The following is a 27,972-nucleotide window of genomic DNA, read 5'->3' as shown; positions in this document are numbered from 1 at the left end:
TCCATTTCAGTGACAGTCTCACCTTCCTGAATTTCATTGAGACAGGATTTCACTCAGTATCTTTCAGTCTAATGAGCAGGATTAGGGCTTGCAATGCCACATCAAATACATGCAGGTAATGATAAACAATAGTGATCAGGATTTTGCCCCTGTCTAGATCCTTGTATTAGGATTAGACAGTGTAGCACATAGAGAGCAGAATAAGTTTGGGTGTTGTTTTGGTTTTGTTCGTTTTGGTTTTTGGTTTTTTTTTTCCTGGGATATAGGAGTCCTTCACTAAGGAGATGAGATATGTTTTATATATATATATATATGTAACTCAATAAAGGACCAGTTTGAGCATTAATAAAAATATTTTTGGATTGGTGTCCTGTAGATTTCTGCCAGATTGCTTTGAAATGTGTGGGTTTTAAATAGGAATATTGGGGGTTTTCCAGACACCAGAAATTGGCACTGCAGTTTTCTTTTTTAAGAACAGTTGACGAGGACTCCTGTTTCAAAGGCTACTAATCACAGTAACTGCAGTAAAAATGGAGCCAGCATCTTCTGTGAATGCTAATAAGCAAAAGCAGGTATAAAGTCTCTTTGGTGTGTTTCAACAAACAAACAAAAAAACCCCAAAAATACACAAGACCTTTTTCATTATTTTTTTCTCAAATCAGCTCAATGCAATATAATAATAAAACAAACAAACAAAACACCAAAACCCAAAAAAACCAAACCCAAACCCCACTTCCCCATGATTAAGACACAGGCCACCACATCTCAGGTCATGCTGTAACCTGGAGAAAGCCCAGACCACCATGTTCTAATCTGTATCTCAAAAGCTGCTGGTAAGTTAATAAAACTGAAACCTACCCAAAAGTGATGGGACCTCAGATTGAAGTTATGGGGAAAGCCTTTTCTTTGGGATATCAATTTCTAAACAAAGAGTTCAACACATGTCTATCACGAAGGAAATCTCTGTTCATCTGAAATCCAAGCATACACTCAGCAGTTAAGCAGAAAACACACAAACCAAAATCATACTACACTTAAAACAACTGGAGAAAAAGGGATACATGGATCTTTACGTTCATATGGTAAAATCTCCCAGAGTCCCCACACAAAACTTTCTTATCTATATGACACTCACTGTTCCACACAAGATGTCTTTATTACTGTAATTAGCAATGTTCTTGTTTGTATTGTTGGGTTACAAAGCCATTTAATGTATGACAATACCTGCTCAAATAAAGTAACACTGTTCTTTATGCATGTAACACTTGTCTTGCTCAAACACACTTCTGCTATTACAACCTGCTAAAACATTACTTTTAAGAAGAAGGAAAAAAAATTCAGCAAGAAACAAAGTGGATACTAAAATGCAATGTCAGGTGTCACATCTTTTTTCTTCCTTATGATGAAAATACACCCATAAGTATTTTCCGTGATATTCACGCATGCATATTGCTGAGAACATACATAGAGGTTTAGTTTCAAGTATATCTACTATATTGAACATAGTTTGCCTGAAACAGAGGGAAATCTAATGCCATTTTAGATGCATCAAATAGCTAGCATACTGAAGGGCTCTGACTGAACCTTCATCTGAGTCCCTACTGTGTTTCATTTTCCTTAAGTCTCTGTTGGCTCTAGAGAGCTGGACTATTATCAGCATGGAATGTGTTAAATAAAACACTAATTTATGGACATTCTGCCAGTTTAGAAAGTCTTCCACCCTAAGATAAATATAATACCCAAGAAAACTTCTTAATGTGTATCTAATTGATCCTTCCAAGTAGCTAATAAACAGATTTGAACTGGTTTTCTAAAACAGGTGTTTTTCTCATTTCTTTAGACTACTAAAATCTTCCACTGAAAACCTGGATCCTTAGACAGAATTTTTTTGAGAAAGAAATAATCATTACATTAATCCCTGTACTTCATAATCCCAGAGATAGAAACGTTCACTAAGCAACACTCATAAAGCTTCCCTGGAACCTTATTTCCTGTCAAGATACTACACTTTAAAAAAAACCCCACACAGTCTGTTCAGAGGGTCTTCAAGGGAAATTAAAATAATGTTCAGAACATGACAAAGACCTATGAAAAAGCAAAGGAAAAATTTAAGTTACTTGTTCAAAACAAGTCAACTTAAAAAAAAAAAAAACAACTTTAAGGTAAATCCATTTAAAAAAATGGAATGGGAACCATTCTCACAACAATATAGGAGTCCACAAGTTAAATCAGTTTGTAAATTCAAAATAAAAAGGTGGCAATTTTCTCCACAGAAATACAAGGAAAATTTTTCCCATAACAGGAAGTTAACCTGTGGATCCCGTTGGCCCAGATGCTATACATTAAACAACAAATGAAATTACCTACAAGAACACGTACACATTATTATAATCCTAATCCAGGAAGCCTTCTAAATATTTCTAAAAAGGGATAATCTGTTCTCTAGGTTAAGTGGTTAAGACAAAAAAAGATTTGTATTTCATCACAAACACACCCCCACCCCCGTGCTAAGTTTTAACTTCAGAAAAATCTTGTAAAAAAAGTTTGAGGTAGATTGCCTGGGAAGATAGAAGGGGTCTTTAGAGAGTCAGGAGGCTGCAGGTTTACAAGAACCTGCCTGGAAGAGTTCACTGTGTTAGATGTTCCATTAAATGCTTCCCTTTCAGCAAGGTCTTACGCCTGAATAGTTGAAGGCTTGCCCCTAAGTGTAGCTATTGAATGTAACAAGGCAGTACATAGAGCCAGGTATTCACTGTATTAACTAGCATTAGTCAGGCAAACTGTTCAGTCTTCGGTGAACAATAAAAAAACCTCAAGAGTTTTGTTGGGTGCATTCAGTGAATAAAAAGGGCTTTAAGAAGGCCCTGGCATCACATAGGTGTTTGTTAGAGCCACTTCCCATCTTTGAAGAGACAAAACTAACCTACATTTGTGTCCTTTGCTTATAATGTACAAGGCAGTTTCTGGTCTAAATTAAAATCCTAACATTAGCAGTATTTTTCTGGTTTTGATTCCTTGCCCAGGTCTTTGCTCTTTATTGGTATCCTGCCTGGGGAGCAGTTTCATTCCAATATTCAGACAGGGCTGGATGAGGAAGAAACATGTATCTAGCATGTTAATAATTTACTTGGATATGATGAATACTAGCAACAGTATGAGTTGTTCCAAAGATAACTTGAAAACAAGCTAAAGAGAGGAAGTGCAGCTATCTGGAGGCCAGCCAGCCAAAGATCTCCTATTCACTAATTTGCTGTGTCACACACGACTGTATTTCCATTCACATGGTTTGTGTTTGCAGTATCACATTCCAGCCCGAAACATTATTTAGTCTTTTTGTAAGATTAGAAAGAAGGGGAAATAATCCAACCAGATCTACTATTTGGCGACCGATTAATTAAAACACAAGGGTTCTTTTTTTCTTCCTGCTTACGACCATGCCAGCGATACAACCCATGACCCAAATTACCCCACAACCTGGTTTCGTACTCCCGGACTCCCCCCCATTAGGCACACACCCGATGTAACCCCTGCCCACCTCCACTTTTCGCTATTTCCGAAAAACAAAGAGCTTTTTCAGGCATAAAAAAGTCAAAACCTGGCTCCACGAACCATATCAAATCCTATTTCTCATAACTAAATTCCATTTAATCTATTCATAATCCCTCAAATACTGTAAATATTTGTCTTTGATTAAGGAAAATAAATAAATAAAAAAAGCAAACCCCAAATACTGTAAATATTTGTCTTTGATTAAAAGGAAAAAAAAAAAAAAAAAAAAAAAAAAGCAACCCCCAAACCACGGGCTTTGGTTTAAATCCTTTAAAGGACTCTCCCTCCGAACGCCCAGGGATGCACCGGGGTTCCACACCTCCCCTTTATCGGACCCTTAAGCCCGGGGCTGGACGACCCCTTCCTCGCCGAGGGGCCCGACCCATCTCAGCCTCCGGTACCGCTGCCAGCCCAGCGGGCCGCGCCGGCAGCCCCCGCAGCGATACGGACACAGAGCGGCCCAGCCCGACATCCTGCCCCGAACCCCGCAGAGCCGCAGGCACAAGGCTGCATATGGCAAGAGAGATGCGGTGCGGTCAGGAGGCTGGGGGCGGCCGCAGCCCGGCCCGGTCCGGTCCATCCCAAAGCGGGCGGCACGGCAGACCCAGAATCGATGACTCGGCGCTCAAGCATCCCGACTTCCCTGGGAAAGCGCTAGAGCAGCGCTAGCGCGGAACCCATCGAGGAGTCGGCGTTCGACTTCCAGCAGGGTCTCCGTGCCCGCGGCGCCATCTTGGCTAAGGGGCGGGGCGATACCGGCAGTGGCGAGCTGCGTGGCGGCGGGGGGGAAGTAGGGGGGAAGGAGGTGAACTTGACCCCCAGCAGAAAGAGAGTATGCATAGAACTCCCGGCTCTTTTCCCTTCGCCCGTTATTGTCCGCCGCTTTCCGCGGTAAACCGGTAAGTAGCGCATGCGCCCTATGTGCCGTTCCCTCCCCGCCCGGTTGCGTCATGGCGCCGGCTGCGGGCAGCGGCAAACCGTTGCTCGGTGTGGCGCATGCGCCTCCGCTCCCCCAGCCAACAGATCACCCCCCCCCCGCCTCACAATTCCTCCACACCCCCCCTTCAGCTCCCGCCTCTCTCTCTCCTCTTCCCTGTGGCATTCCATGGGACACGCGTTGTTGTTTTCTCCCTTACAGGCGAGGGGAGGAGGAGGAGGAGGAAGAAGATGCCGGGGAAGCTGAAGGTCAAAATCGTGGCAGGGCGCCATTTGCCGGTGATGGACCGCGCGAGTGACCTGACAGACGCCTTTGTGGAGGTTTGCGGGAGGATAGGCGGGGAGGGGAGGAAAGGGAAAAGGGGGGTGGGCAACTCCGGGGATGTCGCGGAGGGGGCCCGGCAGGTGCCTCAGACGCGCGGGCCCGCGCGTCTGAGGCACCTGCCGGGCCCCCTCCGCGACACCCCCGGTGACAGGTGGCACCGCGGTCACGTAGCGCAGCTCGCCTCAGACACGGTCCCACCCTGGGAGGTGTTGTAGTGGCGAGAATGCCCGAGGATATGTGGCTGTGTGCGTGGGGTTGTTTTTTTTTTTAAGTCGTTTTATCGTTTTTAAAATTTATTTATTAACCTTGGGCGGTGGATTTATTTTTTTTCTCATTTATTTATTTTTTTAAGCTGACAGCCGGGTAGGATCGGGAATGGCATGTGAGAAATGTTCCGCTCCTTCCCAGAGGTTGGCTGGAGGTTGTTAATGAATGGCTTCTTGTTGATACGGCAGTCAAACGGAATCCATTTCAGGATAAGCAGGATGGAGAAGTAGTGAAAAGCGTGTTTAAATGTATCTCTTGAGTATATGAAGTGCCGAGGGGTTGCACAAGCTTATATGGCACTTTTAAGAACAGTGTTACTATATCTACTTAATATATTTAAGCTGCAAAAATGGATTCGAAAAGTATGTGTTTTTATTTAATATTTAATACTGTGGGCTGCTCAGATCACCCTATGACAGCAAAAGTATCCAATTTAAATCTTCTCTGTTACCATGTAGCTAACAGACAAGATATCGCGATGTTTCTCAGGAAGAGATTTTAAAATAGGTTGATGTGATTCTTCCTTTTAATGATTCATTATTTCCTAGATGAATAACTCTAGAATATCTCAGTAACATTCCACAGATTTGGAAATAGTGCTCCCAGAAAAAGCAAAGAGGCATTTAAAATGAAATATGTAAATGCAGTAGTTGGGGTTAGTACAATAGAAGAACAGAATTAAGGCAGGAAGACAGAATGTCTTTCTAGAATTTTGTAAAGTGAGAAGTGATAATATTGATAGAAGAATAGATTTTGGTTGTGTAAGTCCTGATTCAGTGGGGTGATTGAAAATCTGATTTGCATTAAACACCAAGCCTGTTGCTTAGTGGGTCAGTAATCTGGTACTAAGGAATATTGCTTTACAATGGAGCTGATATAGTATATAGTTTTATTTTACTGAATAACAGCCATTCAACTTAATCTTCCAGGTTTTGGTTTCAGATGTTTCATCAGTTTTTAATTCATTATCACTTCTTATGTAATTTAAATTTGATTAATAGGCTGCCTACAGCAACTCTGATGACTGGCACTATGAGACAGGGAAAACAGGAATAGGAAAGAAAGCTCTGATGAGTTTCGTTTGGCCTGTTTTTATGCTGCGTTAGCAAGAAACAGCTTTCTTCACTTGTTGGTCACTTGTTCCCAACCCTGCTTCAGATATGTCTACCCCACTGAGAAGCTGTGTAGCAAAATGGTTTTGAAAATTCATCTGGTTAAAGTCTAGCTTAGCAAAAAAGGAAAAAAATTTTCAGAGAGATCAGTTTGGTTGCCCCTGGGTTAATGTGCAGTTTCATGAATGTCTTGGCACAAATGAGGCTACAGAAATACACAGACTGGCTTTACTTTTAGGGCTGATTCTTAGAAAAACTGTTGCAACTACCCTTTCCCTACGAGTGGCCATGCCAGCAAGTGAGATTTTTCTCAAAATAGATTGAGCTCTGTAGTGAAATGAGGCAATCAGGTGTTGCTAATTACAAGGTGGGAGGCGTGAGCTTGTGTTAAGCCCACCTGTGCCCAATTAGGGTTTACCCCAGCTGCGCATGAGCAGGATTGGGCGACCAATAAAAGGTGAGGCTTCCAACTCACAACCTCGGCGTTGCTCGGCTTTGTACTGCTGGATAAGCACCACGCTAACCTGATTGTGCCACTGGAGGCCCCCGCCCCCCCAGTCCTGCTCATGCGCAGCTGGGGTAAACCCTAATGGGGCACAGGTGGGCTTAACACAAGCTCACACCTCCCACCTCGTAATTAGCAACACCTGATTGCCTCATTTCACTACAGAGCTTGAAGCAATTGTTTTATTTTTCTGTGTAAGGCTTCTGAAAACCGTTACAAAACATTTTCACCTTAACAACGGAAGCTGAAGTAATGGTAGGGTACCAGTTGATAGTAAACCTTTAGTTCCCTTTTAAAATTTTCTATTACAAATCTAGAATTGGGAAAGAAAATGAGTCAAGAGTTTAGTGCTCTGATTTGGCTTGAGTTATGCGTAACTTTGTTGGCCTTTGCCAGCATGTATGATCTAGAGGAAATCAGCACAATTTCTTCTCTGATTATACTTCTAAATTTGTAGAGAGGACAGCAGTGTAGGGCTTGATTACCTCTACTAGCTTTGAATTAGCTTGACTGCTGGAGAAGTTCAGTTATAGATGCCTGGGGCTCCAAGGGAACTAATTTACTCCCTAGATAACAAGAAGAAATAGGCTGGGTGGAGCTCCGGCCTGGTGCCTCTTGGCACCCTCTGGTATAGTGAGGTAGTTCAGTAAAAACGTGGTGTGATGAATACACATTCTGAGTGGCAGTGCTGTTAGGTTTTTGTATGCACATAGGCTAGATCCACCTTTTGTTAGCAAGATGATTTTTAACAGTGAGGTTGCCTAATACTGTGTTTTCATACCTCCCTGTCTTTAACTTTAAAGTGTACTTTGAAGCAATTTTTTTAAAAAAAAGCATTACTATTACTATTTACTGAACTACATAGGGGGCACCATTTCAAAATTTTGGTTTTTCGGTCACAAATGCTGTACAGAGCTCTTATGACTGAGGTACTTAGGGTTATGTATGCAGAGGCCCACGTGAACTCATACTCCAGTTCTGCAGTAAAGTTAATTGGGTGTTCTTAAGTGCAACATTTCTTCAGAGCTAGGGCATGCACCTATGCAAAATAATGACCATATGGTTAATGCATCTAAAGTGTTTATTTAGTACTTTATTGAGCAAAAGTATTTTAAAAGTTGCTAGGCATTTCTCAAAGCAAAGCCTAAGTTTAGTCTCCAAAATCCTTCAGACTTTTAAAAAGAAAATGGCATTCAAAATCCTGAACTCTCTTTGACTGCAGCGTTTCTTTTATATTACTGAACTCATTTTTTCCTTAGAAAACTTGCACAAACTAAAAACCATAGCTTTGGGTATTTGTAAATACCATAAGATACTTGATATGGGTTGAAATACTAATTATTTTTACAGGCAACATTCAGAGAATAATGTTTGTAAATGTGTTGGACTGAAGTCTGCAGTAAAATAACTTATTACATTGTGCAGCTTGGTTTCTGGATATAGGAAGCATGACAGAAATGGAGTTTCATTTTTTTTTTTCCCAAAAACAAAAAACAAGCAAACAAAAAAATTACAAACAAAACCAACAGAAAATCCCGTGCTTAAACTACATTAATTATTATAAGTATAAAGAATAATCATTCTTCAGTAACTGGGGATTGCAGTGATATATATAGAGGTATGTATAAAGATATGTCAACCCTATAACCTCTTTGCCTGTATGCTTTCTGGAATTTTCTGTGTTTTAGGGAAGAAATAGAAACTGGTTAGATACTTCCCCCTTACTGCGCTGAATTTACTGATAAGTGTCCCATATATCAAGATTGTAGGTAATGGAGGTGGTTTCAGTTATTTCCTGTTGTGCATCTGGGGAGATTTCTTAAATTTAAGAAATCAATTCACCAATGCTACAGTTTATTTCTATATTTCTTTTATACATTGTCAGTAAAGTGGGTTTAGAAACCCTAGGAAGAACAGTAATAGGACATAAACTGTGGATATTTAGCTAGAATACTTTTGTTTTCAATATTTCTAAACAGAAGGCAGAGAGAGTATGCCAAGTGTCTCTGAATAGACAATATAAGTGGTATTTTTATCTCTCAAGAGATGGAGAAGGGAAACAGTTTTAATAGTGGGAGCATTTTACTGGAAGTGTTATTACAGGGACTGCTACTTACTGATATATGTGAATCAATAATAAAAAAAAGCCACTGTGTCTGTTAGTCTGAGGATTGGTCGATACTGAAATGTGCCTTTAAAAATATTTGCATGTATAAATTTGAGTTTCCAAATTTATTTCTTAATATTTATTATTAATAATTGAATGTTTATATTCTAGGTGAAATTTGGAAATACGACATTTAAGACAGACGTGTATCCCAAATCACTTAATCCTCAGTGGAATTCTGAGTGGTTCAAATTTGAAGTAAGTCTTGTTTAAGAGTTTGCCTGTCTCTATATAGACACTGTCTTTTAGGTGCCCTTAATGAGAGAATTTCAGTTCAGGCAGAAAATGAGTTTTGAGGACTGAAGTGTGTTTCTTTTTAATACACATGAAGCCTTTTATTAAATCTAGCTACAGTTGGACCTTGTTTGCTAAAGGTGTCTCATTGGCTTTTTAGGACTGTTTGTAATGATAAAAGCTTGCCAGATTGGATCCAACTCAAATGTTTTCTGAGTAATACTAAAAAAGATAAGACAGAGGTGAAAGTGAGGGGTATATAGCATTGTGGATTATAATAAAATATTATTAAAAAAATGAAGAGGACAACAGTCATTGGACCCTATCTTTTCCTGTTCCCCTTTTGTAACAGGGAAGGCACTTAGCATTTTCCTGTAATTACTTGTTTCTTTCTAGAGTCTAATTTGTTGATGTCCTTAGACATTATGCCCTGAAAAGCATTTACTATTTTTTTTGTTGTTGTTACTGCATTTTTAATTACTTTTAAAACAAATTATGTAATGGTATTTTAAATAAGTTACTGTTAAACCATTTAACTGTATAGCACTGGTTCACCTGTAGTGTTCTTAGATAATATTGTAGGATAGACATGGTTGTAAATATATGTATATGCACTAAGTGATGTAAAAGCTGGTAACATTAGGAATGTTTTATAGCAAATATGTAACAGAAATATTAGGCAGATTATTAACCAACAGGGAATTTTTGATCTAGGCCATCTCTTAGTCAGCAGTCCATGTTATTTCAGAAAGTAGTGCTGTGATGTTGAAGGTCAATCAGTTTTCTTTTATCTTGCAGTTTCTGAGGTAATTTGGGGGGGGAGGGCAAAGAGCTGATCTGTATGGAGGTCTAAGTGTTTAAACTGAAAGAGTATTTTTTACAATAACAGGTCTCAAAATTCTATCTTTTTGCATGGAAAAGTGGATTTGAGCCACAAAGAATTTCACATTTCAAAGAGTGGAAAAAACACTAACAGCTTAAGACATCAGAAGTGTGTGTGTGTAGTTTGATCTTCTTGCAAGACTACATGTTATAATTCTGCAAACACTTACATGAGTCATCCCATTGCATTTAGCAAACCTGATTCTTGGTTTCTGATGCTCAACATAAAAAGGTGTAGAATGCCTGTATTTATGTTTTAAAAAACAGTTCATGTATCATCAGATTGATTATTGCATTAATCTAGATAATTGCATGTCTGAAATTTCTCAATTTCTACAGAGGGTTGTATAAAATGTCTTCTTTAAATCCACTGATGAGTTTGGAAGGCTAAAAACATCAATAATCATATCTGCAGAGTATAGTAATCCTCTGAGATACTTTATCTTTTTTTTTTTCAAATGAAAAGTGTATTGTGGAGATGGGTAACTCTCTAGAGAATGTGACTTAAATCATGTGAATTTTAAAATGTGTAATCACTGTAATCTTGCTTTTCTGATTGTCTCCCACTGGTATTTGTGGTTTCAGAATCTCACCAGTCTGTGAATAATAAAATCAGAAAAAGTGAATGAGCTGTGTAGATACAGGAAATTAAAATTACAGATTTGTCTGTGCCAGGTCACTGTATGTAATTAAATCTCCTCTGTCTTCCATTTGTTTTTCAGCAGTGGTTCCCTGCATTTTTAAAAAATACTGATTCCATGTTAATATTTGGTTCTAGGTAGATGATGAAGAGCTACAAGATGAACCTCTCCAGATCACAGTTCTCGATCATGATACCTACAGTGCTAATGATGCCATTGGCAAAGTGTACATAGATATTGATCCCTTACTCTATAGTGAAGCAGCTACAGTTATTTCAGGGTGGTTTCCAATTTATGATACCATTCATGGTAAGATTTGCTAATTTAGTATGGCAGTGCTGCTGGATTTGTAATCTCCTTCTTATAATCTTAATTTTGTAACATTTTAGTAGTTTGTAGTAATTCTAGACTTGGAAATGCCTGTTGAACCAAACAGTTCTAGCAAGCCAACAGTAGTATTTGCAGAAAAACTAGCTCAATGGTAATACAAAGTTAATTACAAATACAGCATTAATTACTGATAATAGGGAATATTAATAAGGCTAGCTGTGTGTTCATTTGTGATACAACTTCTAATTTTGCATGGTTTTTGTTGATAGGTATACGAGGGGAGATAAATGTGGTGGTGAAAGTAGATCTCTTCAATGATTTAAACAGATTTAGACAGTCATCATGTGGAGTCAAATTTTTTTGCAGTAAGTAGAGGAAAACAGTTTATTTGAACAGAAAACTTTTCTTTCTCCCCTCCTTTTCTTTCTTTACTTGTTCTGGCAATTTCCCTTCTTTTACCAGCTCTTATATAAGCCCAATGGAGATTACATTGAAGGAAGTTGCAAATGCAGAAAATTGTTTATTTTATTTCCTTTTTTTTCTCTTAATAAATTTTTACTGTTCATATTTAGAAACAATGTAAATAACTTATTTTTTTTTTACCCCCTTTCTTAAGTTGCATTTCAGTGCACATTGTTCTATTTTGTGTGCATATCCTGCTAAAGAGGCACAAAGTAAAAAGGTTTCATAATGGAATGTGTTGTAACTGATTAACTGGACAGTTAGCAGTGTTCCAGGGGCTCCAAGAACAAAACTGCTTGTGTATGTCCACATTTTAACAGAAAATCATGTGGATTACTCTCTGGAATCATTCACAGCACTTTGTGTCTAATTTTATGTTTTTCTTCGAATTACGTAGTTGCATGCCCTACATCTTAATGTATATATATTTTTTTTAACAGCTACATCTATTCCTAAGTGTTACAGAGCAGTAGTAATTCATGGATTTGTGGAAGAACTTGTAGTTAATGAAGACCCAGAATACCAGTGGATAGACCGAATTCGTACACCAAGAGCATCAAATGAAGCTAGACAGAGACTTATTTCACTCATGTCAGGTATTAAACATGTAGGCTGCAATGGTTATTGCTGCTTTTAAAAATATTGCCACTTAATAACTTGCTCAAGACAAAATTGTATCTGAGTTTTGGTATTAATTATGTTTCCTTTTTCAGTTTGCAGTCTTTTCCTTTTTTGAAGGTTCTTTTGCTCTAACTGATAGTCAATATGTCAGACTTTTATTAAATTTTTTAACTTCTCATTGAGGCCATGGTACCATCTAATTTGTTGGATGTTTCTAGCAAGGTCAAAGGAACCTGTGGAACTTTCTTCAAGATGTTCTTAATCCATTTGAGGAGTATTACTAGAATTTTGACTCACATAATTAAAATAATGAACTACTCCACCCTCTGAAGCACTTTGAAGCATCTGTACAAATACCACCTCAAATAGAGTGTGCATTCATCCCATCCCAGTAAGACAATACAGTCTTACTCATCCCATCTTTTTGAAGTTAAGATTGTTTCATTCTTTCTCAGTTTGTATTGCCTTGTGTTGAGTGATTTGAGTCAGTTGATGTCTCCACAGTATCAAGTATCTTCACAAGGCTTTTTTTTTTTTTTTGGGAAAAAGGATGCTTACAAACAGCACTTGTGAACCAGCCCTTTTTCAGTGACAATAGAACAGTAAAAAGCACCCTTATTCTAGAATACTCGTGTGCTAAGACAAGAGACAATCAATTAACAGAGGTGGACAAAATTGAAGGTGTTAGTGTTACAAAGAAATGGTGAAGAATATCCACTAAATGGTAAGCTGGTTTCAGTTCTCCAGTGTGCTCTTAAAGTTTTCAGGCTTCTTGTAGATACAGCTATGTTTTAAGGAAGATACTAAAAGAAAAAGTGATGAGGGTTTTGCAAGCATCTGTGGAGATCTCTAGTAATTGGGGCAACATAAAAGAGATCATGGAGATGTGACTCAGTATCTTCACTAGGAGAGCAACCATGTTTTGAGGAAGAATAATATGTGAATAATCAGTACTGCTGTAACTAACATAAATTCACTTCTTACAAAGTGAATGCCTTCTTATGCCTTGCCTTACATGAATAAAAGTGAAAGTGGATAAAGTAGCACATTTTTATTAATGTATTTTATTAATATTTTTATCAGGGCAGTGCTTGGGAGGGAAAGCCCAAAAGACCTCATAGCAATACTGTTTCATGTCATGCAATATAACGCTTCACACTGCAATCATTGTTAGAGGTGGCCAGACCTAAGGCATACTGAAGAAATCGAACTTCTGAGAATGACCCAGGATGTTTGATAGATCTCTGTCATACTAAATGCTGTGTATGTGAAAAAATTCCTTCTCAGCCTTAGCTTGAATGGAATCTATAGCAATTTTCACTGAACTAGAAATTTTCTTACTCTGCCTTAACCTTAGAGTTTTTTTGAGACCAGTACAGGCACAATTTCAGCCTCTGGTAAAAATTTTACAATAGGAACCTGTTCTGTTAATTCTAAAACTGAGCTTCTAGAAAGCAGTAATGATCATTTCATTCCACTTGATTTCTTAACATTATTGACATTGGGACTGCTGGGCTATCCTCTGTGACAATGAGGCTTTTTCAGTTTATTGACAGAGAATTTAAAAAACCTTCTATTTTCCCCAGAAGAGAGGTTGTATTTTCCACCTAGTATTACCAAGGCTTATCTAGCTACATAGATCAGTGAAGTTTTGTTTTTTAAAATAAAATAAATTTTAAAAAGGCAGACTCTACTCCTGTAGTTAGAGTATTCCAGTCTTTGTGTGCAGCTAATACAAGAGAAGTGGCAATCTTTGTGTTTGCAGTGAGAGTGGTGTATGTACTACTTTATTTTGTTTATTTGGTGTTACATTTTGTAGATGAGGCTGCCATTTAACCACCCTTTATTTTAAAAGAGGAAAAAATATGAATTAGGATGAAATATCTTAAATAATTTTTTCAATAAAAAATTAAAGCTGCCTATCCACATGGATTTCAAAGGCGTTGCATTGTTCTGAACTGTATAGAGTATTTAGAAGCTTATGTGTGTTCCAGCACACATCTTGACCACCTCTTTTTCTCTCTAAATAAATGCAAAAGGGAAAAATGAATGAAGATAAAAAACAGAAAAAAACATTTCAGAAATAACACGCCGTTTTGGCAATTGGAATAAAGTTGGAGAAAAAAGGAAAAAAAGCTCTGCAAATCAAGAATATCAAACTATGTTATAGGAGGCAGAGATTGTGACCAGCTGCTTGGCATAATTATGTAAGATTGGATCTATTACCTGTTTTACTGCCTTGGCTGGCAGTTCCAAAGGGAGAAGCCAAAGATAATGAAATAGATTAGGAAAGTTCAGTGCAATTATGAGCTCTTCACCTTTTGTTTTGTAGGTGAATTGCAAAGGAAGATTGGCTTGAAGGTGCTTGAAATGAGAGGAAATGCTGTTGTTGGTTATTTGCAGTGTTTTGATTTGGAGGGAGAGTCTGGACTAGTGGTGCGAGCCATAGGAACAGCCTGCACGTTGGATAAACTAAGTAACACATCAGCATTTTTACCTGCATGTAACTCCCCATCCAAAGAAATGAAGGAGTAAGTATGAATTAATAGTTTGTAGGGAAACAATTTTCATCTCTCCTATTTTCATACTCATTCAGTTTTACATAACTGGTGTGATTTGGTTTTTTTCCCCAGAACTTGTTCTTTTGTAGTTTTATTTGTGTGCAGCTCGGTCTATATTCCACAATTTTGAGATGTTTTAGTTTGGATTACTTATGTTATTTCTTCAGAAGCTGGAGTGGTAATCCGTGCTTAATAAGACTTTTCTGAGTGTATATAGCAATTGTATTGCATATCTTTGGGTTGTAATCCAGCAGTTTCCTGACTAATAAGTAGTTCTGCCTTGACTGTGTGTTTGAACAGTAAAATTTTTGTGAGGGATTCTTACAATATGCCTTCTATTCATGATTTTCCAGGTTCAGTACAATCAGGTTTCAGCATTTATGCTGGGCATATAAGAAATGATAAATTTTTTAATTCAGACAATTCTGTCAGTGATTTAGAGAATGTGACCCTAAAGTAGTCTGATCCCCTCTTGTGTGCTTTGTTTTTTACTGTTGCAAAACAAGTCGGGCTGTTGCAAAACAGGTGGAGTTAAACAGTGGTCTTGCAGAGAAAACTTTTTGTAATGAGAGGTAGAATTTCTTGGTCTTTGTTATATGTATTGCAGCATGAAACACCTTTGAATGCTATTTCTACATGTTCTACAAATTAATAGAAAATACTTGCAGCCTTCTACAAATTGTTACTATTTGTTCCTTGGATAAATTAGTTATTTTCTGTTCAGTAGAGTGGTCCAATTTCTAGCAGGGAGAAACATCACCAAAAAATGTACTACTTCTGCTAAGTTTCCAGAGGTATTAATTGACGTAGCCATTTTCATTAACTTGAACTGTTTTGTCATTACAGTAATAATTGGGCGTTTTTGTCATGCAGACATCAGCATGCTCTGGCTTCTCAAAATTATGGCTTTCTATTTCAAATCATAGCTTATTTAATTTGCCTTAATTTTAAAAATTTGCCACCAAAAGAGCTTATGGATACAATGCAGCATACAATAACAGGGGCGAATAGTAATAATAAAAAAGGTGGGCCTGGTAGTTACCAACTTAAAAAGCACTCATAAATAAATCAGTAATTTTTACTTTGGAGTAAAATGCGGAAATTCCACCCCCCTAAATAGCTTTTGTTCAGTTTAGTGATGAATATTGTCAGAATCATTGTACCCTAGTCCAAAAAATAGTAGCGTTTCTCAATGCCAGCAAAATCAACTAATACTTCTTATTCTTGGCTTTACTAACTTGATGCCATGTTGCCAAAGGATCAATTATGCATTCACAAGCTAGTGCTTAAGCTGTTCCTGTCTTTCTTTTTATTTCATCTGGACTCATGCATGCTAGGAATTTAAATTCTTAGAGTCTGCTTTAAGTAAGAGATCTCCTCTAGCTAAACTTCCCTGAAATCATTTAAAACATAACTTTGCAACCTGTTTGTATGTATTGTTTTCTTTTCTTCCACCTTGGCTGCAAATTCTCTCAGGTCTCCGCTGGTTCATCCGCCAAGCCATGGATGCCGCTCGACTCACAACAGCCCAATTCACACTGCTACTGGCTCACGACTTACTCAGAACTTCTCTGTGTCTGTTCCCACTCTCATCTACACTGGTACGAGACTGCTCAGATTCAAGAGCTGGGGAGAGGCAGACCACAGGCACAGTGGTCACAAAGGGCAGGCAGGCAGGCAGTGTAGGCAGGTACCACCCATCTTTTCTCCCTCATTTTCCCATGGAGACACCTTCTGTTGTCAGTGAAGAACTACTCTGTGTGCAGCTGATGAAACAAAGGCAATAGCTTCTTGAAAGTGCTTCAGAGTCTCTTCCACAAAGCCACGCTTCGTTTCTTTTTAACATGCTTATTTCTTAAGAAATTAAGTAAAAAGAAATTGATTTATTAGGGGAACATTCACTATTTTACAGTCATTGGAGGAAATCACATTTTGATTGGAGGTCACAATTGCTTTCAAGCCTAATTCAGATATGGTATTTAGGTTTTTAAATGGTCATAGGAAGGGTATGTGCCGTTTGTGGAAGAGATGGTTTTAGAGTGCAGGTAAGTCAACCTGTTCATAAATGAGCTGTTTGTTAATGTAGTTGTTCCTGAAAAGATTCTCCTCTTTGCTCTGTTTTTAGCTGTGGCATGCTGCTGATGCTATAGGATAAGGAAACATTTTTTTTTTCCCCCTTAAAATGTATATGTGTGTATATACATAAATGTATGAATATGTATAAACACAAATATAATTTGAAATCATTTTTTCTTTATTAAACTAACTCAAAGCATTGTGTATTTGACCAGATTCTTAATCCATAAACTGTTTTCAACTTTTTCTTTTGCATAAATATAATTTTTTTGTCACATCTCATGCCTGTCATTTGGCTTAATTGTTTCATTGTAGATTATCAGCATCAATCTGTAGAACGCTGAATGGGTAAATCAGCATTTCTTTGCCTCTGGCCTCATCCCCAGTCTCACACCTAAGGAATAGCTGCTGGCCCTGCCCCAGTCCCATCCTGGTGTTTGGATCATGCTGCTGTCAGCCAGGTCCTTTGGCACAGGATTACTGAATATGTTTCCACCTTCTTCTGGCAGGATTCCCTTCAATGAAGATCCCAATCCCAATACTCATTCATCAGGACCCTCCACCCCTCTGAAAAACCAAACCTATTCCTTTTCACCTTCCAAGTCCTACAGTCGACAGTCCTCTTCTTCTGACACAGATTTGAGTTTGACACCCAAAACTGGTAAGGCGCTTCCACCCACTTTTTGTTTATGTTGTGTTTCTCTTTTTATATTTTCATTCAACCCCTTTTTGCTTTTTGACATTTTAAGTTATCAAAATGATGTGGAAATTGGAGACTTCAAATTGCACACCTCAAGCTTGAAAGGATTTCTGTAGGGTGAAAATTTAAATCCTGCCTGTATTTCCACTATTTTGGATAACATCAAAATTACATTTGTAACACCACTGTATTCAAGTCAAAATAAATAGTGTCAGGGCAGTAAGGGAGTCCTAAGTAATTGCCTTTTTCCTATTTCCTCCATTTCATATTACATATCATGGGAGTACATTTCTCACCGCATTATGTTAAGGACACTGTTATGAAAAAAATGTAGTCTTGAAGCCTAACGTGTTGTGCTTAAAGTGTGTTGTATGCATTCCTCTGTGATTTTTTTTTAAACTCCTTTTTGCAAATGCAATACTAGAAATGTAGCAGCTGATGTCTTTTTATTTTTCTTGGTGTATAGAAATGGCTTTACCTACACACTATGCATCTTGAAAGTTGCTTAAATTATACTCCAGCCATGTGAAAAGTACATTTTTCTTTCTCCATTGGTCAGTCAATTTCTTGAATTTGTTGTTTCTTCCCTCTGTATTTTTCAGCTTCTGGTTAGAAAGAATCATGTCAGTAATAATGTCTGCACAATGCAAAAAATTATTGTCTGTTTATTCTCCATTATGTGACCAATGCCCCAAGTTTTGCTACTGTAGGACAAACTATGTTGCAGAATTGTTTATGAAAGTTCAGTTGCTTTTTAAATGGTGTTTGAAACTGTGGTATTTGAAACTCACAGCATTCTCTCCTCAGTCTAGACAATTTAAAATAATACTAAAGTAGTTGATTCAGCTTGACTTGATAGAACCCCTTTCAAGAATTTTTCCAAGCAGATCAAATCACTGTTGCATTCAAATGTAAATATTTTACCCAGTTTATTCCTTAGACATCTGTTAAAAATTGTTCCCAATTAGGAAACTGTCCTTCTTACTACCTTTGCTGTCCCCGTTTTTAAGTAAGAAACAGACAAACCCACACTTTTTGTCTGTGTGTCCTTTTCTGTAAAAGATGACTGTTCTGTGGATCGTCAGTTATTTAAAGGACCTATGAATATAATGGTGTGCTTATTACACACAACCACAAATTCATGTATTTTGTTTATTGAATATTTGAAAGCCTGTTTCTTTTGATGTTTTTTCATGGTAAGGATCTTGCCATGTGAAGGGTTGAAAAGTAACATAGGTGGTCATCTTTAGAAATGTAAATGTTCCCTATTTCTAAAGATGGCAACTCACTGAATTTGTCACTTTTAAAGCAGCAACATTATATCAGTCCTGTCAATGTTATGTAGACCCTCTCATCTTCAATCCTTTCAGAACTGAAAGAGTGTAATTGGTACCTGCTATTTTTTAGGAATTTTTGAAGTTTATAGATATATTTTTTAGTTATCTTTTTAGTATTAAAGCTAACATTGGGCATACTTTTGCTTACTAGCACTGTCTTTAGCAGCTGTTAACTTTGCTACAGAAACTTGTCCTAAGAGGATATGTTGGTTGCATTTTAAAATTGTGCATCTTGGTGTTACAGAGTAGATTTTGAGCCTTAATAGCTTAAAAAGGCAGTATTGCTTGAGTTGTTTGTTTTACCTTTCACCCAGACTATGTTGTGCAGAAGATATTTCCACAACAAATTAAGTAAGTTTCTTTTAAAAATTCACTGTATATAGATAGGCCTCTATTAATTTCCTGTGACAGTTTATTGAGTTAGAATATTTCAGGGTGAAAATTGGAGGTGTTAATGTATTTTTAAAAAAATGTGTATATAAAAAATCCAAACATCTCATGTGGCACATTCATTGAACACTGTCAGATTTGAGATAGCCATTATTCAGATTGGCCCATGTAGAAAATGATATATTTTCTCATGTTTCTGCAGCCCATTATTTCTCAGTCAGGTAGCTACTGTGTTCACCTGTTTGAGGTGGAGACTAAACTTGAAAAAAGAGTGCAGATACCACAGTTTCACAATATGAATAACTAAATGGAGGAGATTGAAACTTTGAGCTTCTTAAGCATTTAGTTTTCAGTAATTCCAGATCAGGAGAATAGTACTTTAATATTCTTTAAGTGGAAGACTTTAATGTCTTTTATAAAATACAATTACAATTGTGTTAACCATTCTGGTCTATATCTGGCCTAAACATGAGAGGAAATAATTCTGTGCTGAGAAAGCTTGTTGTAGTTTGAAGTTACACATCTGCTATGCATAGTGACTTTATGCCACTGCAAAGTAACAGTGTATCAGGCTGACAAAAAGCATGAGGTATTTTAATCAGGTAATACATTTTGATGTGACATATGTTTGGAGGAAATTGAGAAGGTGGGAGCTCCTTTTCTTTGTGATAACGTAGAATTCTACAAGATTTATATCTCAAAATCATACAATAAATCCATGATTTCTCTAGAAAATAACTTTCCCTATTTAAATAATGAAAGTAATCATGTTAAGGGGGTGAGAAGGCTATTATTTAGCCATATTGGTTATCAATTTTGTATAAAATTTAAAAGAAATACTAGATTACCATGGCTTTTTAAAAAAATTACTGTCAAAATATAGTTACTCAGGTCATGATTTTTGAGAACATGCTTCTCATTTGCACTGTGGAGCTGTATTGTCATTCCATGCCTTTCTTTGTTGAGAAATAATTTAGCAGTAAGTTCTGGTTCATTTTGAGAAAAAAATAATGCTTCATTTTGATTTCTTCCGTCTGTTTCTTTAGTCATCTTCTGAATCTACATCTCTCTGTCTCTATTACTTTCCTCCACAGCACCTTCCCCACAGAGACCTAGGACTTTCCTGTTTCCCAGCTCCCCTACACTCTCTTGTGATTCCCCACATCTTAAGTCCTGTCTCCTCCTCTCGGGGTCTAGCCTTAACCCTCTACACTCTAGCCATGTCAGCCCAGTTGTTCTGAGGAAAAGTGTTTCTTTCACTGAAGAGCTGCTTCTGGCTGCTTCTGGTAGGATCAATATATTATGGCCTTTTAAACAAACTTTGAAGAAAATGTTGTTGTTATTTGATTCGGGGGCATTTTAACACACAGCCTTCTATAACCCTATGCTTTTGTTCAATGAGCCTCTGAAAACTGCTGGCTACATGACTGTTCATACCATCTCTCAGCTCTGCCCCAGAAGCTTGAAACAGCTTCAGCACTCCTTACAGGGTTGAAAACATGTAATTAATGCCACAGAACTTACTTCTTTTTCCTCACAAAATTTGCTTTGCTAATTGGACTAAAATGACTCACTTTTTAAAATCCCCCTCATTCCCTTCACTTTCTTGTTCCTATATGTTGCGTGGAACAAGCACTTGCTCAATAATTCATTTATAATTTATTGAAATAATGGCTATCAGATGGATAGCAACTCTGCTCTTCAATCTTTTAAACAAAGCCCATACAAATGTTTTATTTGTACTGCCTCTTTTTCCATTTCACTGCCATGCATTATTTTCATGGATTTAAATTGAATAGTTGATATTACTGCTTTTTTCTGTAGAAATTGTTTTAAATTGTTTGTATTTTTTGAGTTTGTTTCATGTCCAGTATTTATGCTGTGTTTGTCTGTATTTAATTTTGTATAGTCCCTGACAACGATCAATGCCAAAGAGTAAAAGCAATTTAATTTTGTTTAATGGGACTATACAGATACTAATATTTTTGTTTCCTTATCCAAGAACAGCTAAAAATACTTGTTAAAAATTATAGTGTGTTATAATTAGTTGGTAATGGTAGCCTTGTAATTTTTGAAAATGTTAGAAATTAGTATACGTTTGAAAGTCTGGTATTACTTCCACGTATCCTATTCTTTGGTTAAAACATATAACTGCACTTTGATGTATATGTGCAATCTCATTTATATTTGTTAGATGCTTAGTCAGAAAAAAAAAGGAAACTAGCAAGGAACTGTTATTTTAAATGTTATAAAATCTGCAAAAGGAGATCTTGGCTTCATTCAAAACTGTTCACACTGTGGTGTTTGTATTTCATCCTGCTCCTGACACTTTTTTTTTGTTTGTTTTCTATCCTGTGCTTTCCTATACAACTTAGTTGTTTTCTTTTGCTTTGTCAGGTAGCACTGATGGGGTTAGATACAAGTAGTACTAATGGTAGTGTATTTTTAGGCATGAAATGCTACCAAGAAAATCTGAATCACCAGCATTGTGTTTACTTTAGGAAAAATACAATCTTAGTATGAGTTTATTTTTTACTTTTGTGATGTCTAACAAAATAACGTGTTGTTATACATGTAACCTGCATCTCAACACACTCAGTTAAGAGTACAAGTCCTTGATAACAGGTAATTCAGTATCAAAGGTATTTGTTTATCTGGCAGAATTTTATATCTCTTCAGAAAAGCTACTATATTGGGAGGTAGGGATAGTAGTAAAACATTCAAAAGAAGGAAAGAGAGAATAACATGTATTATGCAAAATCTGAGGGTTTTTTCGTAGTATAATTTAGAGATATTCTGCTTGTTATCTGTGAAAATACAGCAATTAAACAAGTGTGGCAGTTTTAAATGCTGAGCAGTAGTTCTTAGCTTTTTTGAATGAATCAGATGAACATTTCATTGCATAAATATTTAAGAAAATAAAAATAATTAGTAATTTTTGTCAGATATTTCAAACCAAAGGATGGGCATTCCCTTGCAATTCGCTTTTAGGTCTCACTCATGCATTATATAACTACTTCTGTAACTATGTGTGCAATCTCTTCTCAGTGGTTAGGAAGGTGATTTAGTTACTCTGAAACACTCAGAAAGCTAGACTTGTATTCTTATTTTTATTTTGAAAGTGGTAATGAGAATGGAGAGAGATACTTGACTAGAGAGTAATCTGGCACAGAGGCACCATTCATCAGTGTGGAATTAATAGTGACATTGCAGCCCTTTTTGAGAAGGGCAGAAAATCTGATTATGTAGTAACTTTCTGTGAAAGGTAGAAAAGGTAGATCTATATTGAAATCATAGGCAAAACTCCCAATACTAACAAGAAAAAAGTAAAAAAAAAGTAAAAAAAAAAAAAAAAAAAAAGTTGTGTCATGGGAAAGAATTGCAAGCCCTGATCTTTAAATCTTTGGATTTTGAAGCCACATGAAATTCAGGTTGACAGAAAAAAAGATCTTTCATCAGAATTTTTTTGTGGAAATGTTAAAAATTGCCTGGTAGTCATGTCAAAATCCAACCCCAAAACACCTTCCCCAGCTCAAATTAAAATCTGATCCCCAACTTTTTTTTTTCCTGAAAATTAAAGTTATGGGGAAAATATGACTTTTCAGTAACTTACATATTTTTAAATCAAAGTTTGATTGCAAATTATAATATATGTTTCTTTGAATGTCATTTGTACTGACACTCTTCAGGAATGGGCAGTGGGAGTGCTGGAAAAGAAGGGGGGCCATTTAAAACTCTTTTAAGACAACAGACTCAATCCGCTCTGGAGCAAAGGGTAAGGCTTTTTATAATTGTGCTTGTGACCTAAAGTGAAAATTTAGCTTCAGTTAGTTGAATGTTTCCTGTTACTTCTTGTTTAAAATTATGCATTATTCTTTGGTCTGAAAACTTACTGAAAATGTTGAATATTTAATAGCCCTTCTATACAAAAATGTATTTAAATTTTAACATATTATTAAAGAATTGAGAAAACTGAAGCAAATAACTGTAATGTGCACAGCACTCAAATGTTGACATTTGGTTTTAGAAGAAACAGTTATACCATAAATTACTGCTTTTTGGTCTCTGTGTTAGTGATGCATCTATAAACTTAATGTTTTACCATCATTTATTTAGTTAAGTTTTTACAGACGCCAAATTCAGAATACTGGAGTAGCTTGAAACAAGGTGAAAATCCCATTTTTAACTGTGAAAACTTTCAGTTTTGAGAAATAGAGTTGGTGCCTAACTTAGTTTTTGTTCTGCTACATGGAATGGTGTGCATGGAGCCTTTAAAAATGGTAATTTAAACCACTTCCCAAGCAATGAGAAGGCTTTGTAGATACACATCTTGAAAAACCTCTATAGGATTGAAAATGCCATTGTTATTATGCTGAGTAGACCATATAATAAAATTTGGTTTTAATTCATATTTAAATTTTCTAAGGAGTCCTTACAACTTTCTTTCTTTATTAAGATTAAACACAGCTGCTTTTGTCAAAATATTGTTAGTGTGGTGTCTTGAAGGCAGAAATGTGAATGTTTTCCTATTCAGAAATAAATTGTAGTGTCATTACAATTTCTGACCACGTGAACTGTTTACACAGAGCCATATACATTTGTTAAAATCCACTATATCTGTGTAATATGTGAGTAACTACTATTTTGAGTAAGTGGATGATTCTCTTCTCATTTTTTGTGTTATCCATTGCTAAGGGAGGATCGCCTCATAGGTTCTGTAGAAGGCGGGTATATTCTAAAACATTGTGTGACTCTTTGTAGCTTTTTTTTTTTCTTTTGTCTTTAGGGTTTCTAGACAGTGGTTTGAAATATTTTTATTTTGAGATTTTGCAAGATTTTTTAAAAATCTTGTTTATGTAGGATTTTTAAAATATTTCTGATTTTAAGAGCATTTATTTATCAGACTGGCATATTTTGCTTAGTATTTTGCATGTTGATACATTGCAGTTAAAATTTTAATTTCTTTAAACTCAAATCCATTGCTTTTTGCTGCAGATGTTTTAGTTTGAAAAAAATGGTTTAAAATGAGCCTTTTATTTGTTTGCCTTTGATTTTGCTAGCATTATAGACACTTAATAGCTTTATGTTGTACAGAAATTATATTTCCTTAGGAAGCATTTTAAAACCAATTAAAAATGTGAAGTAAGACCACTTAATATATTTTCAGAGCTTGAATTACCTGCACATTGTTTTGGTAAGGCCTGTGTATAGTCTAGTGGGAAAAAAAACCTTGTAAAATGGGATGGAAATGTATTGGGTCTGTTATCGATGATGATGTAGCAAAGCATATGGGCTGTAAATTGATACAAAAAATATGTTCATTCTTTCAGAAAATTGAATATTGGATATGTTTTTGTTATGGTTACCTGTTATGGTTACTTTAAGGTTGATTTACTTACTTAGAATGAATAACACTTATTTTGTCTGTTTTAACAAAATATTGCACACATAAATTTTAATATTGCACACATAATACACTCTATTTACTTGTTAGAATTAGTTAGGATAGTACTTATTTGGGAAAACAAAAATAAATTCAAGACATAGGATGTATTTCCTAATGTGTTAGATAGATAGTAAGTTCTTTTGAGTCTTAATTCAGTTTATATGGGTATGTGGTAATGTGGCAAATCAGAAATCCGTTTATTTGTGGGATGTCTCCACAGCTTTTTTTCATCAAATTGGTTTTTAATGTGTTACTTAAATAACCCTAATTGCAGAAGGGAACAGATTTTGTTGTAAGGGCAATACTACTTTATTTCTTCTGGGAAAATATACCAGCTGTGGAAGACTCACATACCTGTTACGTTGTACATTAATATATCTTCAGCAATTCACAGGATGCCTGTTGATAGGAAGTGTAACTACAGAACAGCTTTGTCTGTTATTTTTGTCTGTATATGTATATGCTATCTTTGCACTTGTGGGAAAGTTTGAACTTACTTTACTGATAAAAAAACAGCCTGTGTTTTTATAGAAAAGTCCAAATGCTGCTCTTGATGGAATTTTGTATCTCTGTTGACCTCAACTTGGACAAATGCTGTTTTATTTCTCCACGTTTGCCTTTTGCAAGTGCTTGAGATCTTTACTGCTGCCTTTTCAAAATGGAGATCTGTTGATCTTTATTTCTGAAGGGCACTGCTAGATAACTGTTGTGTTAGTGTGCAGTTCTCTGTGTGATCTTTTGGCTGAATTGCTGATTTGAACAACTTTTCCTTCCAGTGACTTCTTGTTGTCATCCAGCCCATCCCCTCAGTTCAGTTGAAAAAAAAAAAATTAAGATTGTTTGGCCACCTTGTAAGATTGCACAGTATATGTCCTTGGAATAAAAATAATTCAACCAGGAAACAAGCAGTATTTCAATGTGGACCAGTTCCATGCTCTGGTTCAGCCCCAAAAGCTCTGTGAACATACCTGAGCATTATGATCATTATCTGAGGGAGTGATACAACAATGGGAATGACTGAATGGCTGGAAGGGAATCTAAGAATTGTTTCAACTGGCACTAACACCAAATGATACGTGTGTGTAGCCTTGCCCCATGTGCTTTTTCATTATTTTGTGTGTCTTTGTATGAAATGTAGTTGAAAAAGAATACTAGCAATACATGTATGCGCACACACAAGCATTTTAAAAGCTTGTATTAAACAAATATTGATGAGAATTTTATGTAACCTTATCAAACTGTGCCCAAATGCCAATTTCAGAATCTCTGTGTAGTTGCAAGGATTAAACCAGCAACAGTTCTTTCAGGGTGTATGCCAGTCAATGACTGTGAAATGGTGTTGTGAACTGGTAATGGTAAAGTGATTGATCATCTTCAGTTGTAGTGTGCAGACTGAGATGATTGTATCTTCTCACACACAGGAATTCTCCACTTGCATTACCTTGATGTAAAGATACTCTAATTTGCAGTGGATGAATAGAGGCAGTTGTAACTCAGAAACACTGTGTCTGGTTCCTACTGAATCTCAGTTTTCCATGCAATAACTATAGCTTTATAATTTTGAAGTATTACACATTACCACATATAATTGAAGCTGGAGCTTGTTTTTGTATAATTTACTAAAAAACCCCAAATCTCTAAATAAACATAAAAAAAGAGGGGGGGAAAGATATCACACAAAGTGATGGATTTCCATCTGATTCAAAATAAATGGGACACAGTTAATGGAATAAGAGCATGTCAGAATGGTTTAGTGAGTTAGTTGCTCTGACTTGTCTGTGCCTAAAATTAAGGAAATTGGTTTAATTTTAGCATGTACCATAATATAGACTTGCAACTATTGGTATATTGATTGAGATGAAGCAATATTGTTAGTTTAAAGCTTTATTCCTGGTTTGGAGTGTAAGGAATCAAACAAATCTGAACATGTTAAAATACTTGGATTACACAGCCTTATAAAAATGAAGAAAAATTGAAGGTAATTTCTGAATCTTAATTTATATTAAAAAGCATTGGATTTGCTTATGCTTTAAAGCATGGAGTATTGTTCACTTCGTTCGCTTACTGCTTCAGGGCAATGTATGCATATGTATGTATAAAATATAAAAAATAGCATTAATTCCATTAATGGAATTTCCTATGGAGTAGACTTTTTATTGATTTCTATAGTTTGGGGAGAGTTAATTATTTTTAATGTCATTAATGTGGGATAATTATATACAAACAACAGGATAAACATGTATGTTATATATTTAAATAAAAGTCATGCAGAATGAGTGTCACAGAATTATGAAAGGCCAAATATTATCATTATACTTGTGAATTGTAGAACTGTTGACACTACCAGGGCCACAGTGCAAGAGGGTTCTAACAAAGTGTAGATATACTATCTATTTCCTTTTTTTTGGCATGAAAGACATCCAGAAAAGAAGTTCAGACTGTTTTGTAGTCATAGCTTTCAGACTGTTCTGAAAACCTGCAAAGCACTTTGTCATCTCCTAGAACCTTCTGAGGGAATCTTTTCTGTAGTCGTCGCTAAAGATCCATCAGTGCTCCTGCAGACAGAATAGTCAAGCAGGTTTGCAGAGTCTAATTGTTAAACCTTTCTGCCTTTTGATTATGTCATAAGGCATAACTGCAGGTTTGGTGGGGTTTTGGCTGTTAATGGTTTGTTTTGGTTTTTTTCTGGTTGTTTGCTGATTTCAAAGTTTAAGCCAAAGGACAATACAGAAAACTTCCAAGTTTCTAGGACCTTTAAAAAGTTTTAAGAGTTCTAATATAAAGGGGGATAAGAATTTAGAATGTTGATTTTTAAATCTACATTGGGCTCTAGTTTAAGAGGACTTTTCATGCCATGTATTGCTGGAAGAACTGTGATCCTTACTTAATCTGCAGCATGAACACTGTTCAGGTAGAAGCTGAGTGGAACTGTACTGTTGCAAGTGTTTCAAGTATGTGAGAAAGGAATCCATACTTTCTCTCATATAAAATTACAGTGTTTATGTTTTCCTTTAACCAATCATCCTAATAACTATGATTGCATGATTTTTCTTTTCCTTGTGTTTTTTTACCTCTGTACATTTATAATTGATGATCAAACATCTGTTGCCTTTCCCCCATGAGTGTCCTATCATGTGCGTATTAGAAACTCTATTGAATGTCTTTAGAAAAGATGATCTTCCAGTTTTGGGTTCACCACCTTTGAACATGAGTGTCTTATTTCATTATGTGTGTCATGAAAAATAGTGTTACAATTACTTTGCCTCTTGTATGAACTAGATTTTTGAGTAGTGGCTGAAACATACTAATTCTTCATTGTAATGATGACTTGATGAAAACTAATCTATGCAAATAAATTGGAAGTCAATATAAGAGCTTACAGTTGTATTTTCAAGACATGCTTTATTGCAGAAGATTCATAATTACTTGTT

At 36.3% G+C, this 27,972-nt stretch overlaps 1 protein-coding gene across 18 annotated transcripts in view; it reads left to right on the top strand.

Moving 5' to 3' along the window:
* Positions 1 to 4,274: 4,274 nt before the first annotated feature.
* Positions 4,275 to 27,972, top strand: part of C2CD5 (C2 calcium dependent domain containing 5) — a 65,205-nt gene continuing 41,507 nt past the window's right edge. For 8 of the 18 annotated variants that reach the window (XM_030456916.1, XM_030456903.1, XM_030456894.1 and 5 more), the window contains exons 1-9: positions 4,488 to 4,806; positions 8,973 to 9,059; positions 10,756 to 10,927; positions 11,218 to 11,313; positions 11,851 to 12,006; positions 14,364 to 14,562; positions 17,178 to 17,329; positions 20,190 to 20,381; positions 22,785 to 22,870. In XM_030456916.1, the coding sequence (XP_030312776.1) occupies positions 4,546 to 4,806; positions 8,973 to 9,059; positions 10,756 to 10,927; positions 11,218 to 11,313; positions 11,851 to 12,006; positions 14,364 to 14,562; positions 17,178 to 17,329; positions 20,190 to 20,381; positions 22,785 to 22,870 (1,401 nt within the window). In that variant the 5' untranslated portion in view covers positions 4,488 to 4,545. Of the gene's footprint in view, positions 4,449 to 4,487; positions 4,807 to 8,972; positions 9,060 to 10,755; positions 10,928 to 11,217; positions 11,314 to 11,850; positions 12,007 to 14,363; positions 14,563 to 16,068; positions 16,194 to 17,177; positions 17,330 to 20,189; positions 20,382 to 22,784; positions 22,871 to 27,972 lie in introns of those variants that run through there. The other 10 variants (XM_030456973.1, XM_030456958.1, XM_030456948.1 and 7 more) reach the window with 6 other exon arrangements.

Source organism: Calypte anna, chromosome 1 (assembly GCF_003957555.1).
Source record: "Calypte anna isolate BGI_N300 chromosome 1, bCalAnn1_v1.p, whole genome shotgun sequence".
Taxonomy (NCBI): Eukaryota; Metazoa; Chordata; class Aves; order Apodiformes; family Trochilidae; genus Calypte; species Calypte anna.
This window is presented reverse-complemented; position numbering and strand designations above follow the sequence as displayed.